We start from the raw sequence: 20,553 nt of genomic DNA on the forward strand, positions 1-20,553 counted from the left end.
TCAATTTCTCTGTCAATACCGGGCCAGTACACATGTCTGCGAGCCCAGGTTTTAGTACGGGAAACACCCCAGTGCCTCTCATGTAATAACGTGAGGACCTCCCTTCGCAAACGTGCAGGAACAACCATACGAGGAGCTGTAGCAGCACTATCGGTAGCCAACAGGAGAACTCCTTCCAAGACTGAGAGGCAGTCTCATAGAACAAAATAATTACGAAGAGGGTCCGAGGCCTGGCCTGGAGGTTGGGATGACCACCCCTGCTGAACAAGGTGAACTACTTGCCAGAGAACTGGCTCAGCTGCCGTTTCCCTGGCAACTCTAGAACTAGTGATCGGGAAGCCATCAACCGCTTGGTAGGACACCACATCCAAATGAAAACACACAATCTCCTCCCGATCGAATTTAGGATCCGGGCCCACCGGAAGACGGGAAAGAGTGTTGGCATTGGCATGCTGTCCGGTAAGGTGAAAATGAATGTCATAATGGTACTTAGAGAGGAACGAGGACCAGCGCTGCAGTCTGTGGGCCACTCTATCCAGAATATGAGAGGCGGGGACAAATAACGATATTAATGGCTTATGGACAGTGATTAACTGAAACTTCGTGCCCTACAAGAAAGGGTGAAACTTGGTAACAGCGTAGACAATGGCAAAAGCCTCTTTCTCCACCTGGGAGTAATGGGCCTACATGGGACTAAGAGTTTTAGAAGCAGTCGCCAGTGGCTGCTTGGAGCCATCCACGTTGCGATGGTCTAGGACTGCCCCCACCTCATACTGCGAAGCATCTGTAGCCAGGACCAACGGCTTATTGGGGTCAAAACCAGCCAAACAAAGTGCTGATGTTAGGAGGCCCTTCAATGAGGTGAACACTCACTCACATGCAGTCGACCAATCAAAAGGAACACGTTTGCGCAGAAGGCAATACAGGGATCAGGCTATAGTGGAAGCCCTGGGAAAGAACCAGTGGTAATAGGCAATCTTGCCTAATACAGCTTGTAACTCCTTCAGCGAAGCGGGCCACAGAAGTTTGACAATACCTTGGACCAAACTTCCTAGTGGCTGGACACCGTGCCGAGAGATGGTGTGGCCCACATACTCAATGGACGGTTGGAAGAAGTTCGACTTACACAGGTTGCAACGCAGGCCCTATGACCTGAATTTGAGAAAGAGGGTTCGAAGGTAGTGCAAGTGTTCCTCCATGCTGCGGCCTGTGACAATTATGTCGTCCAGGTAATTAATACAATGTGGGATTCTCGACGTGAAGTGTTCAAGATAATGCTGGAATATCACTGGGGCACTGGAAGGCCAACCACTGGTATTGGTAAAGGCCAAACGGGGTGTTGACGACCGCCAGCTGTTTGGAGTCCTCATCAAGTGGTATCTGATGATAAGCCTCCGAAAGATCGATTTTCGAAAAATATTGGACTCCCGCCACGGTGGAGAACAATTCATCAGAACCGAGGCAAGGGATAGGTGTCGACCACCAATTGGGAATTAATGGTGGCCTTGAAATCGCCACAAAGACGCAATTTTCCCGAGTGTTTCCTGGCAATAACGAGGGGTGAAGCCCACTCACTAGAAAAAATGGGCAGAATGACCCCGAGTGCTGTCAGCCGATCTAGCTCTGCTTTTACCTGAGGGCAGAGAGCCAAGGGGATCTGCCTCTGGTGGAGAAAACATGGGCGAGCCATGCCTTCAATGTTAAGTGAGCTTCAAAGTCTGAAACACACCCCAGGCCCTCCTCAAAGATATCCTTATAGTCAGAGATCATAGATTCCAATAATTGATAGGGAACATCTTTGGAGACCAACTGTATGGTGTCTGCAATAGAAAAACCGAAAGCTTGAAAGGCATCCAATCCAAAAAGGTTAGCAGAGCTCGCATCACTGAAAACACTAAAAGTAAGAGGCCGAGTGACTGATTTGTAAGTAATGTCGGTAGTGAATTGACCCAGTAGGGGAATGAACTGTTTACCATGACCACATAGACGCTGGTAAACTTGTGCCAACGGGGGCGACCCGAGGTCAAAGTAAGTTTGTGTATTCAATAAGGAAACTGCCGCACCCATATCTACTTGCAGTTGTAATCGGCGCGACCGAACCAACACTTTGATAAAGAGTTTGTGTGCTGATGCGTCGGGAGCCTGCCCCGATGAAACTTCCTGAATGTCAATGTCCGTATCCTATGTACCTGCTTCCTTCAATTCTTTTGAGGCTGAGAGGCAAACTTTAGCAATGTGTCATTTTTATTACATTTGCGACAAACAGCCCAATGCTGGGGGTACTCTGAACTGCCGCGACGTCGCACCATGCTTCCAACTGTTGACCTGCGGCGTGAGAGACTTCATACGATTGAGCAATGGACAGGACTTCCTCAAGGGAAGAGTTTTCCAACTGCAGGGCCTGTTGCCGGAGCTCCATATCAGGGGCCGAATGAACAATGACATCGTGCACCATAACGTGGGTATACGACTCTCGGGAGTGCTCCATGACAAAATGACATTTGCGACTAAGACCGTGCAGGGTAACGGCTCACACCCAGTAAGACTGATGGGGCTGCTTCTTGCATTGATAGAACTTGACCCTAACCACCACAAAATGCATGTGGCGGTGATAATATGAAGACAGCAATGAACACATTGCATCAAAAGACAAGGATGAGGGTTCCTGCTATGGCGCTTTCTGCCGCAAAACTTGATACAGCGAGGGAGATATCCAAGACAAGAAAAGAGCATGACATACCTCTGCATCAGCAACATGAAATGCCTGGAAATGCTGCCGAAGGCGACGTTCATATGCATCCCAATCCTCCGCCATCACGTCATACGGGGAAAGGGAGGAGGGAATGGCGCTGGAGCAGACTGCGTGGAGAGCAACGCTGGAAGCACTTGTTTCATGGTTGCCATGAGCTCTGTCTGCTGCTCAAACAAAACCCGCACTAAATCCTCCATGCCGTGGATAAGAACAATCCCATCCTCATTGCCAATTGTGTAGTAACACGATTCACGTTTTCCGTCACACTTCACATAGTGTAGACCAGGAACTGTCTGCTAGGCATGCCCGATGTGAACTGACTGGGCACGGCCCGTGCTGCCTGAGTTGTTGTTGTTCCGCCAGCAGAGGGCACAGCCGAATTCTCACGTGCCCTCTAGTGGACTTGACTTTACTTGCGGCAACTACTGTCCGTGACGAGCTGTGCCAATGTGCACCTCCCACGATCTTTCTGGTGGCTACTTCAATTTGATATTTTATTGGTCCAGTTTTATCATTCAGCAAAAATTGTACAATTGATATTGGACACATGAAAGAAAAGTGACAATAATACATAATATTAGCAAAATAGTAGGCAAATTAAAAATAGGTACCTATTACAATTAATTTTGTTATGTATGCAGAAATTCTCTGACAGAATAGAAACAGTGCTTTATTAGAAATGCCTTTAGTTTAGCTTTAAATATTGGATGAGCAGCAGTTTTTATTTCCTCTGGTATCTTATTGTGTAGTATTACACCAATGTTAATTATGCTCCTCTGATATGTGGTTGTTCTGTGATATTTGATGTATATTTGATTCTCCTCTGGTACTGTAGTTGTGTGCATTTTTGTTCTGTAGCAGTTTGCCTGTTTTCAGGAGGTAGTCCCTAGTGAACAAGATAGTTTCATAAATGTTTAAACTTGGAACATTTAGAACACCAAGCTCAGTAAAATTGGATTTACAGGACTCCATGTTTTTCAGGCCCCAAATTATTCTTTTAGCTCTTTTTTGCATACTAAAAACTTTTACACTATGAGTTGAGTATCCCTAGAAAATGATCCCATATCAGACTAGTGAGTGGAACTGAGCATAGTATGCCTGCAGTACTGTTGTTTTGCTTGTTGTAGCCTTTGAAACTCTTAGGCCATAGCACACAGATGATAGTTTTCTAGAAAAGTTATTTATATTGTGTGTCCCACTTTAAGTCTTGCTGAACCCATAGACCCAAACATTTTGTGGCACTTACATTTTCTAGGGGATCATTTTTCAATTATGTATGAATAGAGATTTGATTAGACAGAGGAATGAAAATCAACACACACAGTTTTTTCAGTATTTATAATGAGTTTGTTTTTTGTGAACCACTCAGAAAGTCTTTTCGTTGAACTTTCTGCTGTGGACTGCAAAGTTTCTGGACTGGATCCATTGAGCAATATGCTGATCTCATCAGCAAACAGGATAGTTTCTGTGGGACTCATATATTCTACTAAGTCGTCCACATAAATAAAGAAGAGTAGTGGACCTAAGATTGAGCGCTGTGGTACACCATATTTTATTGGTAATTCGGTAGTAAGAAATGGAAATAAATGAGTTGTTTCTTGTTTTATTCATTTTGTTGAATTCATACTGAAGTGATACTTTCTGCCTCGAGCATTTTAGTTATGAACACAACCAGCTATGGGCTACACCTCTTACACCTCGACTTTCTAATTTTTCGAGCAGACTGTAGTGGTCCAGGACATCAAAGTCTTTTGATAGATCTAGAAAAATACCTGCAGCTAATTTATGTTGATCAAGCGATTTTAAGATGCAGTCTAAGAATTCAAAAATTGCTGTTTGTTTAGATTTAGTCTTTCTAAAACCTTGTTGTTGTACTGTAAGAGGTGCATATTTATTTATGAGACTTAAAAGCCTGTCATAGAAGAGTTTTCCTAGAATTTTTGAGAAGGAACTTAACTGTGACATGGATTGGTAGTTTGATATTTTTGAAGAAGTACCGTTTTTTTAGTAGTAGTGAAACTTTTGCTATTTTAAAAATATCTGGAAAAACACCAGTTTTTAAAGACAGGTTGCAAATGTTTGCTAAGGGGTTTGCTATGTGGTGATCACATGTTTTTAATATGAAATCAGGTACTTCATCAAGACCACCTGCATCTTATTGCTTAATGGTTTAATTATACTTGTAATTTCATTGGGGTTTGTTTCATAAACATACATAGAAGCAGTGAAGATCACTGGCTTGCTGGAGAAACTTGGGACTGGTCCTTGACAGTGTACTTGAACGAGGTCTTCAGCAAGTGAAGTGAGGTATTCATTGAATTTTTCCACAACCTAATTTGGGTCTGTGACTTTTGAGCCTTCTAGTGTTAACGATGCATTCTTTTTCTTTGGAGCTTAACTACAAGTTTCTTTCTTTATAACTCTCCATGTGGATCTGATTTTGTTAGATGAGTTTCTTATCAAATTGTCATTCCACATAATTTTTGCCTCTTTGACTACTCTACCATAGATTCTTTTGTAGTGTTTTGAATAATCTGTGAATTCTTGGGTTACTCTATATTTCTTACAATAGTACTGCAGAAATCTGTTTCTCTCACTGGAAATTTTTATGCCTTCAGTTACCCATTGATTATTATTGTTAGGTTTTACTGTTTTTACTAATTTTGGAAATGCTACATTAAAATAGTGAAGAAAGATGCTCTGAAAACTCATGTACATGCTTTCAACATTGTTCTGAGTGGCAATGATTTCCCAGTTTTCCTTCACCAGTAAGAGATTAAAAATTCTAATGTTATCTTCAGAAAAGTTTCTTTTTTCAACTACTTTTTCCGAACTACTTCTACTTGTAGGCATTTCTATATACAGCAGCTGTGCCTCATGATCACTATAACCCATGCTCAGTACTCTGCTTGTGAAACTGTAATTTGTTTCTGATATGAATATTTGGTCAATAATGGAATTTGTTCATTCTGTTAAACTTGTTGGGCAGTGTCTTGTGGGGATCATATTGAATGTGTTGGTCATATTTATTAAAGCATCTCTGGTGCTGCTGTCTTTTGAAAAAATCAATATTGAAATCCCCACAAAGCACTATCCTCATATTTAGTGTACAGATCCTGTTCAGCAGAACCTCTGGTTTATTCATGAAGACTAGCAGGTTTCCACTTGGTGCTCTATATATGTTAATAACTATGAAACTAATCTCTGGCAGTTTAGTAATGGAAAGTTCAAAGTCTTTTTCAGTTGGGTCAATATAACTTTTACTGACATCACAGAACTTCATTTGTTCTTTCACAAAGATAGCAGAGCCACCATGTTTGGAAAACTAGGCTGAAATGACTTGCTAATCTATATCCTGAGATTGAGGTTAATTTTACTTCATCATTTCATAGCCAATGTTCTGTAATGCAGATTATGTCTACATTTAGTGCATATTGGAGTAGTACTTCCAACATGGAAATTTTATTTGTGAGTGACTGAACATTATGGTGTAGTATAGCAAAATCTGTGTATTTAGTAACTTTAGTTGAAATGGTTTCTGATTCTTGATCTAATGGCATTTCTAACACAGCACTTGCCCTAAAAAATGTTTGTAATCTTTCTTGTGTGTGGCTTCTGTTTGCTGGTGACAATCAACAGGTGAGTTAACTTCTGGAGCTTGTATAAGTTTTGCTTCATCCAGATCCGTCCTCTTTGGTTTAAACCATTTCATAATTTTCGTTCGGCTGATGACTTGATTGTTTGTTTCTCATCTAATTGGTTTAAACCACTTGGTAATTTGCATCTGGCCAATGGCACAGCTTGTAACTCATCTAAAGCACTTCTTAATCTCCACTTGTTTGTCACTTATACTTTTTTCTTCACTCTTCTTCGAGATGCGAGTACGTATTTTTTTGGCTAGTAATTTCTTTCCTGATGTATTTAAATGAAGTTCAGGGACTATATGGAACCTTTGCTCCAATCTGTTTATATCTACAATATCGACATTCTTAAAGTTAGTGCATATTTCAGTGATACACTTATTTGCAACATTAATTTCGTGGTTCACACATGACCAGGGTGGTAAATCATGTTGATGTGGGATGTTCATAATGAGTACATTTGTGTGGGTTAAATTATTTAAACATTTCCTCATTTCTGTAATAATCTTGTATGTATTTCTATAGACGTCATTTGATCCTCCTATTAACGCAGCAAAGTCGTCTTTATTCCAACTAGCAATGTCAGTAGATGTTGTTAGATCTGTTATTTCACTCAATGGATTCCCTGGCTTTATGAAACCTGATGCCTTGAAACTACATGTTCTCATCAACATTGCAGAAATTTCACAGCCATGACTATCACCTTACACACAGATTGTTTTGTGTTTCACAATTTTTGTAACCAGAGGATCTAAGGTTCTTCTTCTCAACTGACTAGTGTTGCTTTTTTACCGCATGTATTATAAATGTTCTTCAGTTTGCAGTTCCCTGGAGATGTGTTTTTTAATGTAGTTTCCTTTTTTGCACTGAAGTCTGTGGTAGTGTAGGTGTGCGCATTTATTTTCGGAATTTTTAGAATATCTCCTGATGCAGTATTTTCACTGTTTGACCTACTTACAACGAGCAACGGTTTGCCTACATTGTTTTCCATCTTTTCAACCTTTTCTGACGTGTTCACTAAATCTACTAAATGACCTAATCATGTATTTTAAAACAACAGTAACTCCTTTAAAACAACAATAACTCCTAAAGTTATCAGACCAGAGATTTCTCCTTAGAATGTCCTTTTCAAAAGAATACTCCTTGCTTTGTTGTAGTCTAACTAGTTCCTGGTAGAAATTATTGACTCAAATAGTCTTCCATTTTCTGTGTACAACACAAGGTGCCATTACTATGCAGTCACCTGTTTGTACCCTTGAAAATACCTCGCTCATCATAAAGCACCTCTTTGCATGTTAACCAATAACATTTCTTCTTTCAACATCATTCTATTTAAGCTGCTTTATACATTGAGCTTATTGTCATCAGATATGTACATTACAATTATAACACAAATTTTTGAATTCAAATATCTTGTACAATGAGATGTTGTTGTTCTTGTGGTCTTCAGTCCTGAGACTGGTTTGATGCAGCTCTCCATGCTACTCTATCCTGTGCAAGCTTCTTCATCTCCCAGTACCTACTGCAACCTACACCCTTCTGAATCTGCTTAGTGTAGTCATCTCTTGGTCTCCCTCTACGATTTTTACCCTCCACGCTGCCCTCCAATACTAAATTGGTGATCCCTTGATGCCTCAGAACATGTCCTACCAACCGATCCCTTCTTGTGGTCAAGTTGTGCCACAAACTTCTCTTCTCCCCAATCCGATTCAATACTTCCTCATTAGTTATGTGATCTACCCATCTAATCTTCAGCATTCTTCTGTAGCACCACATTTCGAAAGCTTCTATTCTCTTCTTGTCCAAACTATTTATTGTCCATGTTTCACTTCCATACAAGGCTACACTCCGTACAAGTACTTTCAGAAATGAATTCCTGACACTTACATCTATGCTCGATGTTAACAAATTTCTCTTCTTCAGAAACGCTTTCCTTGCCATTGGCAGTCTCCATTTTATATCCTCTCTACTTCAACCATCATCAGTTATTTTGCTCCCCAAATAGCAAAACTCCATTACTACTTTAAGTGTCTCATTTCTAATCTAATTCTCTCAGCATCACCCGACTTAATTCGGCTACATTCCATTATCCTCGTCTTGCTTTTGTTGATGTTCATGAACAATGAGAATACATTTGGAAATGCAAAACAGCCAAGAATGTAAGACACAACAAAAGGTCATTGAAATGTTTTTGGTTCTTGCTTCTACAATGTTACTGTTGTTACTGTGAGCACCGTTCTTACATGGCCACAACACACCTCCAAGCTACTACATCTGAGAACCAGTAGCTCACAGCAGGTGGACTCATGAAGCTCCTTGTCCTGCTTTGCAGATGTGGTATGTCCATGCACCTTGCATCATCTCCACATAATAATAAAATATTTCTCTTACAACATGCTTTCTGAAATTTAAGCACTTATGCAAATATTTATTAATGTCACAACCGTCTTTCATTATTTAGAAGGACTAAGAGTATGACCCAATATCTTCCCTAAAATAATGTGTTACACCTCAAGGTGCATTTTGTAGTTCAGTCCACACTCAATCCTAGAAGTTTTTGTATTTGCTTATTGTTTCTTCACATTTGGCAATTACAAGTTGTATCATAAAACTTCCTGGCAGATTAAAACTGTGTGCCTGACCAAGACTCAAACTCTGGACCTTTGCCTTTCGTGGGCAAGTGCTCTACCATCTGAGCTACCAAAGCACAACCCACGCCTGGTCCTCACAGCCATACTTCTGCCAGTATCTGGTCTCTTACCTTCCAAACTTTACAGATGCTCTCATGCAAACCTTGCAGAACTAGCACTCCTGAAAGAAAGGATACTGCGGAGACATGGCTTAGCCACAAGCTGGGGGATGTTTCTAGAATGAGATGTTCACTCTGCAGTGGAGTGTGCACTGATATGAAACTTTCTGGCAGATTAAAACTGTGTGCCCGACCGAGACTCGAACTCGGGACCTTTGCCTATCTCGGGCAAGTGCTCTACCATCTGAGCTACCGAAGCACGGCCCACGCCTGATCCTCACAGCCTTACTTCTGCCAGTATCATAGTTTGAAGTGCACATTAAAACTACACCTCCTCCTATAACTTGCTAGAAAAGAAGTTCAGAGATCAGAGGAAGGTGTGGGCACATTACATCCATTAGAACCTTGCTTAGTAATATGTTGCATCCTTGGATTATGGACAGCGTTACATTACAGTGGTTGTAGACAAACCAAATAAAAATGTTGCAAGATATGATACAGAGACTGGGTGGCACTGGGAGAGAATATGGCTTTGGAATTAATGTAGAAAAGACAAATGTTACATGAATGTCTTCAGATGATACACTGTTAAATTTGAGATTGGGATCAAACAATCTGGAAGGTAATCTGGACACCTTTTAATATATGATAGGCATCATCCCATTTAAATTTGTTCCTAACTTTCCGTGGTCAAAGAGGCAGTCATAAAGTAATCTCTACTTTCTAGTAATATTGATATTAGACTGAAGAAAAATGGGTTAATTGTTATATATGGAGTGTGGAACTGTATGGGAGAGAAACTTGGACACTAAGGAAAACAGACAAAAAAATTTTAACAACTTTGAGATGTTGTGTAGAAGAAGTGTAGAAAATATAAAATGAACAGACAGAATAACATAGACAGAGGTTAGTGAGAGGTAGTCAGTTGCAGAAATATCATCCACAGATAACACAGTCTGATAAGCCATATTCTGAGACATTAATGTCTCTTACTTGATGATACATAAGTCAGGTTAGGAGAAAAAACTCAGAATGAGAAGAAGAAGAAGAAGAAGAGCAGCATTGATTGATGAATTAGGGATAAAGAACAAATATCAGCTGATGTCTTAAGGATGAGCTGTCCTAGCCATCTGTGGAACTGACAGCTGACAGAACACTGTAGATGATAATGGTAACAATATTTAGCAATACCAAGTGTATAGAATGCATTTTTCAATGTAAGTACATAAGTAAATAAATAAAAATCATGTTCTCTTTTTTGTTCTAGGATTGCCTTTGTTGTTTCTTATTCCATGGATTATATGCCGTATTTTCTTAGAAGATGACTTGTGTTGGACTTTAAATTTAAATAAACATATATTTGCAATTATATATGTTCCTGTGGCTGCCTCGAATATTGTAAGTTTAGATGAATATTATTTCTTATCTTTTGTTCATATTTGTTCATATCAAAGAAAGCATACCTGAAGTCACTGAGGAAGATTTAACAGGAGAGTAGCAAGAATATCTAGTGTTGAATTTCAGCATAATTTCTCAATGAGAAACTTTAACTACGTGACAAAAGTAATTGCAGTATTTGTATGGCCTGCAAAAATCTTGTAAATGCAATAAAAGAAAAACATGTTTCTGGCTTGTCATTTAATTTCCTTGTAACTTGTAGCAAAGATGAATAAAAGTAAAGCAGAGTCACCATAACTTTAGCACCAGTGGTGGATTGCCTAGTGCCCTCAGAAACAGGCATTACATTCTATGTCTTTCTTTACAAAAACCCTTTTCTTATAGTTGTATTTTTATTTGTATTTGTATTTCTTTATTGTTCTGTAAATCGTGTTTAGGTACATATTTTTCACAAACGATGTAGGACAAGTCAGTTTGGTACAGTATATACAACATCATACACATTGTTATTTTGAAAGTATAAATAATTAAAAATTATTCAATACATGTTGAATATTGATGACAAATTTAATGTAATGAAATAAAATGATAGACTTATTAAGAATATTTGAGCAGTTACACTACACTTTTCTGGTATTCTAAAAACTCAGAAACAGAATAGAAGTAGTGGTCAAGAAAGTACTCTTTCAGTTTCACTTTAAACTTTTGTAAATTTTGCATCTGTTTCAAATAGGGTGGCATGTGATTGTATAGCATTATGCCAGTATGATACACTCCTCTCTTACAAATGTTTGTACTTACTGTATTGACATGCAAGTAATGCTTCAGCCTAGTATCATGAGGGTGGTAATCACAGTTGTTGTTGTTGTTGTGGTCTTCAGTCCTGAGACTGGTTTGATGCACCTCTCCATGCTACTCTGTCCTGTGCAAGCTTCTTCATCTCCCAGTATCTACTGAAACCTACATCCTTCTGAATCTGCTTAGTGTATTCATCTCTTGGTCTCCCTCTATGATTTTTACCCTCCATGCTGCCCTCCAATGCTAAATTTGTGATCCCTTGATGCCTCAAAACGTGTCCTACCAACCGATCTCTCCTTCTAGTCAAGTTGTGCCACAAACTTCTCTTCTCCCCAATCTGATTCAATACCTCCTCATTAGTTATGTGATCTATCCACCTTATCTTCAGCATTCTTCTGTAACACCACATTTCGAAAGCTTCTATTCTCTTCTTGTCCAAACTAGTTATCGTCCATGTTTCACTTCCTGTCACTTAAATCTATACTCGATGTTAACAAATTTCTCTTCTTCAGAAACTCTTTCCTTGCCATTGCCAGTCTACATTTTATATCCTCTCTACTTCGACCATAATCAGTTATTTTACTTCCTAAATAGCAAAACTCCTTTACTACTTTAAGTGTCTCATTTCCTAATCTAATTCACTCAGCATCACCTGACTTAATTTGACTACATTCCATTATCCTCATTTTGCTTTTGTTCATGTTCATCTTATATCCTCCTTTCAAGACACTGTCCATTCCATTCAACTGGTCTGCCAGGTGCTTTGCTGTCTCTGACAGAATTACAATGTCATCGGCGAATCTCAAAGTTTTTACTTCTTCTCCATGAATTTTAATACCTACTCTGAATTTTTCTTTTGTTTCCTTTACTGCTTGCTCAATATACAGATTGAATAACATCGGGGAGAGGCTACAACCCTGTCTCACTCCTCTCCCAACCACTGCTTCCCTTTCATGACCCTCGACTCTTATGACTGCCATCTGGTTTCTGTACAAATTGTAAACAGCCTTTTGCTCCCTGTATTTTACCCTAGCCACCTTCAGAATTTGAAAGAGGGTATTCCAGTCAAAATTGTCAAAAGCTTTCTCCAAGTCTACAAATGCTAGAAATGTAGGTTTGCCTTTTCTTAATCTTTCTTCTAAGATAACTTATCAGTATTGCCTCATGTGTTCCAACATTTCTACGGAATCCAAACTGATCCTCTCCAAGGTCTGCACCTACCAGTTTTTCCATTCGTCTGTAAAGAATTTGCGTTAGTATTTTGCAGCTGTGACTTATTAAACTGATAGTTCGGTAGTTTTCACACTTGTCAACACCTGCTTTCTTTGGGATTAGAATTATTATATTCTTCTTGAAGTCTGAGGGTATTTCGCCTGTCTCATACATCTTACTCACCAGCTGGTAGAGTTTTGTCATGACTGGCTTACCCACGGCCATCAGTAGTTCTAATGGAATGTTGTCTACTCCCGGGGCCTTGTTTCGACTCAGGTTATACAGTTATACTTGAAGATATTTCCATCTTTTAAAATACTTCCTTTTGTGAAATTTAATATTTAATACATATATAAGGAAGGGAGAGGCAGTATACTGAGGTTTTTAAATATTGGTCTACAGGAGTCTCTGTACTTAGCATGGTTTTTTATTCTAACAATCTTTTTCTGTAGACTAAATGTTTTGTTTGTACTTACGGAGTTCCCCCAAAAGATAATGCCATACATCAGCAGTGACTGAATACTGCCATGGTACATTGTGATCACAGACACACAGCTTGTATTTTGTGCAAGGATTCTTCCTGTGTACATAAGTGTGTTTAGCTTTTTATTTACGTGGTTAAGATGTGTCTCCCATTTTAGGTTTTGCTGGATATGTATAACTAAAACTTTTGTGTCGCTCACAGATGAGACAGTTTTTCCATCAATTTTAAAAATTGGTCTTGCAGGAAGTAGTTTCTGTGAATTGTGGAAATTGACTGTCACTGTTTTTTCATTATTTATTATTAGCTTTTTTGTTCTGAACCATTGTGTCAAATTTTGTATTATATCTGTAGCTGTTTTTTGTAGGCTTTCTTCATCACGTGATTTGATTGGGATATTTGTGTCATCTGCAAAAAGTACTGTTGTCCCTTTAGTTATTTTTTCTGACAAATCATTAACATAAGTTATGAAAAGAATTGGCCCAAGGACTGACCCTTGAGGAAATCCATATGTAATGTTTTGTGCCTTACTGTAAAAATTACAATTTTTTGTGTTTTTATGCCTTTTATTTTATTTTAGTGATGGTCATGAAGGTAGGAATGTATCCACTTGTTTGGCTGGCCTCGTATTCCATAATTACCTAGCTTCTGCAACAGAGTATTATGATCAATTACATCGAAGGCTTTACTAAGGTCAAGAAATAGGCCAGACACATGTTTCTTATTATCTACTGCAGTTAGAATTTGATTTAAGAAGGTACAAATAGCTTACTGTGTTGGTCTGCCAGTTCTGAATCCATGTTGTGCATCACTTATTATGTTTTCTTTATTTAGAAAAGGTGTCAGCCTTCGAAGAAAGAGTTTTTCAAGAATTTTACCAAAACCTGACAATAGTGATACAGGTCTATAGTTTGCAGCTTCATGTTTGTCCCCTTTCTTGTACAGTGGTGTCACTTTTGCCGTTTTCAGATTTATCGGGAATATACTACTCACGAATGATGAATTGAAAATATCCGTTAATGGTTCTATGATAGATGTTACACTTGCTTTGATGATAATATCTGGTATTTCATCAGTACCTCTTGAATACTTATTGGGTAACCTTTTTATAGTGACAGATAATTCCTCAAGTGTTGTTGGAGATGTGAATAGGGTTCTTGTAAGAATTTTTGTATCTGACTGGAGTGTATTGCTGTCTGGTTGTGAGTTGTAATGTTTGGTAATTAGGTGGTGTACAACATTAGAAAAGTAGTAGTTAAATTTACTAGCCACTACTGTGGGGTTGATTATTTTATTGTTGTTTTCATGAAGTTCTATATTTTTGTGGACTAATGATGTAGTACCTGCTTCTATTTTTATGATACTGCAGGTTGCTTTAGTATTATTCCTGGGATTTTTTATTTGTTTGTCATTTTCCATTTTCTTTGCTTTTGTTATTACTTGTCTAAGTATTTGTTTATATTGTTTAAAGTAGTTGATGAATGCAGTATTTTTGGTTTGCTTTGAGTATTCATATAAGTTTCTTTTATTCTGGCATGATATTTTTATTCCTGTTGTGATCCATTTATTTGGTTTGAGCACAGAATTTGTAAGTGACGTTTGTTTGGGAAAGGCTATTTCAAAAAAATGCTTGTATGTGGCCATAAATTTATCAAACTTGTCATCTGTGTTGTTTTAATTGTAAACATCAGTCCAGATTTCTCTTCTAAAGAGAGAACAAAAGTAATCTATGTTTTCATTATTAAATTTCCTCACAATAGCTCTAGTTTTTTGGGCTTTCATGTTTCCTGGAATAGCTATTGTTAGTATTTGATCACTAAACCCAGTGTTTGCAGTCTCTGTGTTGCAGACATATTTATCTGTATTTTCAAACACCTGATCTATGGTTGTTACAGAAGTAGTGGTTATATGAGTTGGGTTCGTTATAGTTGGTTTTAGTTTAAAGGACTTCAGTAAGTCTTTGATTTCATCTTTAAATTTACTAGGTTTGGAGAAATCAACATTGAAATCTTGAGTGTTGAAGTCCTCTAACAGCTCTTCCATATGATTATAAAACACTTTTTTACCGCCATCTGGTGACCTATATACACAGATGATTACAGAATTGCTAGTTGGCAGTTCTACTATTGAGAGTTCTATGTCCCTTTCTTTAGATAAGCTGTCAAATTTGGTTACGTTAGTGAAGTCTATATCTACTCGAACATATGTGCAGCTACCACCATGCCTAAGTACTTCTCTACAAAATGTGGCAGCTAATTTAAACTGAGGTAGGTGTGCTAGTTCTATCATGTTTTTATTTAGCCAGCACTCAGTAAAGCATAAAACGAAAATATCACTCATATCATTCAACAAGATTTGTATTTCATTCAGTTTATTGGAAAGAGACTGAACATTCTGATGGAACAATTTAAAGTATGAAGCAGGGACTATATTGTGTCTTGCTTGACCACTTACCTCTTTTTTACATCTAGTATTGTTAGCTGTAAAAAAGAAAGAGGGAAGGAGAGGGAAAGATGAAAGGATGTGGGTTTTAAGGGAGAGGGTAAGGAGTCATTCCAATCCCAGGAGCGGAAAGACTTCCCTTAGGGGGAAAAAAAGACAGGTGTACACTCACACACACACACATATCCATCCGCACATATACACCCCCAAGGTAAGTCTTTCCGCTCCCGGGATTGGAATGACTCCTTACCCTCTCCCTTAAAACCCACATTCTTTCATCTTTCCGTTGCCTTCCTTCTTTCCTGAAGAAGCAACCGTTCGTTGCGAAAGCTAGAAATTTTGTGTGTGTGTTTGTGTGTTATTTTATTGTGCCTGTGCATGTCCCACATGCTAAGTCTTGGAATCTTTGTTTTTAATATATTTTTCCCTTGTCGAAGTTTCTTTCTATTTTATAACACCATCCGGGTTATCTGGATACTTCCCACCCACACCAACCTATCCGAACTCCGGAGATGGGAACTTGCCCTTCAGTATATCCTCTCTTCTCGATATCCGCCAGGCCTCAACCTCCGCTAATTTCATGTTGCCGCTGCTCATGCCTCACCTGTCTTTCACCGACTTCTTTGCCTCTGTACTTCCGCCTTGACTGACATCTCTGCCTGAACTCTTTGCCTTTACAAATGTCTGCTTGTGTCTGTGTATGTGCGGATGGATATGTGTGTGTGTGTGAGTGTACACCTGTCCTTTTTTCCCCCTAAGATAAGTCTTTCCGCTCCCGGGATTCCAAGACTTACCAAGCGGGAAAGTGCCAGTAGACAGGCACAATAAATAAAACACACAAACACACACACAAAATTTCTAGCTGTTGCAACCGACGGTTGCTTCATCAGGAAAGAGGGAAAGAGAGGGAAAGACGAAAGGATGTGGGTTTTAAGGGAGAGGGTAAGGAGTCATTCCAATCCCGGGAGCGGAAAGACTTCCCTTAGGGGAAAAAAAGGACAGGTGTACACTCGCACACACACACACACACACACACACACACACACACACACACACACACACACACACACACACACACACACACACACACACATCGTATGTGCGGATGGATATGTGTGTGTGTGTGTGTGTGTGTGTGTGTGTGTGTGTGTGTGTGTGCGAGTGTACACCTGTCCTTTTTTTCCCCTAAGGGAAGTCTTTCCGCTCCCGGGATTGGAATGACTCCTTACCCTCTCCCTTAAAACCCACATCCTTTCATCTTTGCTTTTCCTTCCCTCTTTCCTGACGAAGCAGCCGCCGGTTGTGAAAGCTCGAAATTCGGTGTGTGTGTTTGTGTGTTTTATTCATTGTGCCTATCTACTGGCGCTTTCCCACTTGGTAAGTCTTGGAATCTTTGTTTTTAATATAGAAAGAAACTTCCACATGGGAAAAATATATTAAAAACAAAGATTCCAAGACTTACCAAGCGGGAAAGCGCCGGCAGACAGGCACATGAACAAAATGTGTGGGTGTGTGTGTGCGAGTGTACACCTGTCCTTTTTTTCCCCTAAGAGAAGTCTTTCCGCTCCCGGGATTGGAATGACTCCTTACCCTCTCCCTTAAAACCCACATCCTTTCATTTTTCCCTCTCCTTCCCTCTTTCCTGACGAAGCTACTGCCAGTTGCGAAAGCTCGTAATTCTGTGTGTCTGTTTGTGTGTTTTGTTCATGTGCCTGTCTGCCGATGCTTTCCCGCTTGGTAAGTCTTGGAATCTTTGTTTTTAATATATTTTTCCCTATGTGGAAGTTTCTTTCTATTTTATTTACATCATATATATATATATATATGTGTGTGTGTGTGTGTGTGTGTGTGTGTGTGTGTGTGTGTGTGTGTGTGTGTGTGTGTGTGAACTGAGCATCCATCAAGAATTGCTGACAATCCCGGTCACAGGCCTAAGCATATCCTGCAGATATACCAATACATTCCACAGTGTGTATCTTGTGGATCAATCTGCTTTCATTACCATGAATCTTTCCAAGTTGATGTAACACTTCAAAATTATTGAGTTTTTGATCATTTGTAATAAAATAAGTAACAACCTACCTGTCTCTAGACAATGCACTAGTCATTCTGATTTACCAAGAAAGTTGCAGATACAGGGTAAATAATCCCCAGGACTTAAGGGAAATCTGGGAAAATCTTGGGAATTTTCTTAAGTTTAACAGACCTCTTCCTAGGATTTCCACAGTCTATAAGTTGTCCTACTCCTTTGTCCACATGGTGACTTCAGGCACTAAAGGAGATTCAAATTTATAGTCTGAGGTCATTAACAAGTACAAACAGTTTGGTACTTAACTCATATCGATGGCTGCGTTGTTGTCTTCGTGAAGTCTAGACGTGATTCCACTGTGATGTTCCCACGGTTTTCTTTGTGTTTGGGTGAGATTAACTGGTTTGTAGGGCGACGTGGTATTTTGATTTTTAGAGAGCAAACATTACATTATTTTTGCACGTCACTATTTAATTCATTTATTCACATTCAACACTCCTACAATAATATGAAATAAGACATAGTTTTACACCACATCTGTATCGCCACCTCCTCCAACCCACGCTTTCGATCCAAAGACCATCAACCACCACCTTCAAAGCTCGACCTCCTTCCCCCATGACCAAAGTTGTTACACTTGCAGTCAAAGGATATATTTACATAATACATTACATGTAAAGAAATTACTGACATACATGATTTTACGTTCAATACTGACTTAATGCATCTTAGTTAAACTCACTCTTCTGATAGAAGGAAACATTATCAGTGGTTTCTTTAGAATGTATTAAGTGAACTGTGAAATGATGCATCTCTCACAATCTTTTAATATTAGTGCTTCAATAAAATACATTGTGGCATGGCTTGTGCCCAAAACAACCATTAAATCTAAATAAATCATTATTCTAAAATAAATAGGTTCTTTTAACCACATACATAAAATAGATATAGTTCAAAATATTGTAATACTTATACACAATGTTAAATGGTTGACTCTTAGGGAAAATTCATGTATATGTGATGAATATAATCACATGGTGGATCCAATGCAAATTCAATTATGTGTGATCAGCACTGTATTTTCAGAGTCAGATTGGTTTACATATTTACGATTTAATGTTCCGTTATAATGAGGTAGCTGAGACGTTCCACATATGATTGTGACTATCATTGCAGTATCCTCACATTGTACATCTATGTGAGCTTTATAGGTCAAACTATGACAAACTCTACACTTAAATTGTGTAAAATTGTTAGAATTTATACCTTAACTTTACATCATTATTAAACAGTGTTTCATTTTTATTCACTCTCTTGTGCTCAAATAGCATATTGCCATGAATAGAAATTATTTCAAATTGTGTAACAGGGTATGGGATAAATTCCTAACAGCTCTTCATTCACTTTAGCATTAAATTATCTAAACTATTACAAAATATTCTCCCACAATATAAACTTCAAAATTAGTATCACATAATCTTCAATCCATCACAGGGGTTTCAAAAGTAACACACCAACATCTGTCTCCATAATGCTCTAAACCTCAATATATTCTTAATTTGCATAATTAAATTTCATGACTATCCACTATATTTTTAACACACTATAATATGCCTGATCTTTCAATGCACACTATCATAATCTGACAAGTACCTCCAGTTTGCTTTATCCATTAAATAATGTTCCATCTGACATAACTTACAAATGACAAGGTTTTGTCTTCTTACACACAATCATTATTCATATCTTATTACTTTAAAAGTGTCCACATCATTAACTTTGGTTTCTGTTAAGAGACGTTACTATGACACTGTAGACTGGTTCGTAGTCTGACACACTGATCTCATACCAAATTTAATGACTGGGTATATTAGAGAACAAAGAGACATTAGTACAGACATAATTCACATACATAAAATCTACTTCATACTTTTTAGATGACATAGTCCCATACTTTGACATGAAGTTTTCCTTGAATGATAAAATGATATAGTAAGGCCAGTCAACTAGTTCTTTCCGAGCAGCATTTTACTTATTAATGACTATTTTATGGCTCATGTTTGTAGAGTTTTAACTCTGTAACATTGCACAGTCCAAATAACTTCTTAGATTTTGGGTAGATTAGCCTATAGGCATGAGGGTGCGGGTTTTCCTTGATTTCAAAGGGGCCTATATAGATGTCGAAAAATTTCTTTATTTCAGAACTCATCAATTTAGATTTTTCCTGTGTTTTTACTAAAACCAGATCTCCCATCCTGAACTGTACTCCTTTACTTCTTGCATCATGTCTCCGTTTTCTTACCTCTCCCTGCCTTTTCATAGTGTTCCTAACAGCTGTCTCTCTTTCCTGGGGTGTCATAGTTTGACAAGGTGGGAAATCAACATTCTCAGAAATCAAATTTGCAGGTTGTCTATTAAACATTACTTCATAAGGTGAAAAACCAGTGGATGAATGCTGTAAGCTGTTCATTATATCCTCAAAGTCAGTAACATTTTCAATCCAATTAACATGATTTTTACTACAGTATGTTCGGCAGAGCCTTCCAATTTCCTTCATGTACCTTTCTGCTGGGTTACTTGATGGGTGACAAACCGAAATCAAAATATGTTTTATTCCTGTATCTTCAATAAAAAATTTTCCATAATTTAGATGTAAACTGTGACCCATTATCAGACATGATGGCCTGGGGTGTACCAACATTTGTGAAATAATGATTCTTCAGCTTGATGATAATTTGTTTACTGGTTGCTCTCTTTAATGTACACAATTTTATAAATTTAGAGAAAACATCAACTATAACGAAGATGTAACTGTACCCTCCCCTTGATCTTGGTAGTGGTCCATATGGATCAATAGCTGTCAATTCAAGGATTTTATTTGGTAAAATGTTTTGCATCAATCCTTTAGAAGTCTGGTTACTCACTTTTATCCTCTGACAACGATCACAAGTTTCAAGTTTTTTCTTCACTCTCCTACTGATATTATAGAAGTATACATTTTCCTGTATCTTCTGTATACATTTTGTTGCTCCGCAGTGTCCGAAGCTTTCA

At 38.4% G+C, this 20,553-nt stretch overlaps 1 protein-coding gene across 4 annotated transcripts in view; it reads left to right on the forward strand.

Moving 5' to 3' along the window:
• The window catches only part of LOC126277867 (parathyroid hormone/parathyroid hormone-related peptide receptor-like), a 506,877-nt gene that overhangs the window by 349,918 nt on the left and 136,406 nt on the right, over positions 1-20,553 (forward strand). For all 4 annotated transcript variants that reach the window (XM_049977414.1, XM_049977424.1, XM_049977398.1 and 1 more), the window contains one exon: positions 10,410-10,540. In XM_049977414.1, the coding sequence (XP_049833371.1) occupies positions 10,410-10,540 (131 nt within the window). The remainder of the gene's footprint in view (positions 1-10,409; positions 10,541-20,553) is intronic.

The sequence above is a fragment of the Schistocerca gregaria genome, chromosome 1 (assembly GCF_023897955.1).
Source record: "Schistocerca gregaria isolate iqSchGreg1 chromosome 1, iqSchGreg1.2, whole genome shotgun sequence".
NCBI classification, from domain to species: Eukaryota; Metazoa; Arthropoda; class Insecta; order Orthoptera; family Acrididae; genus Schistocerca; species Schistocerca gregaria.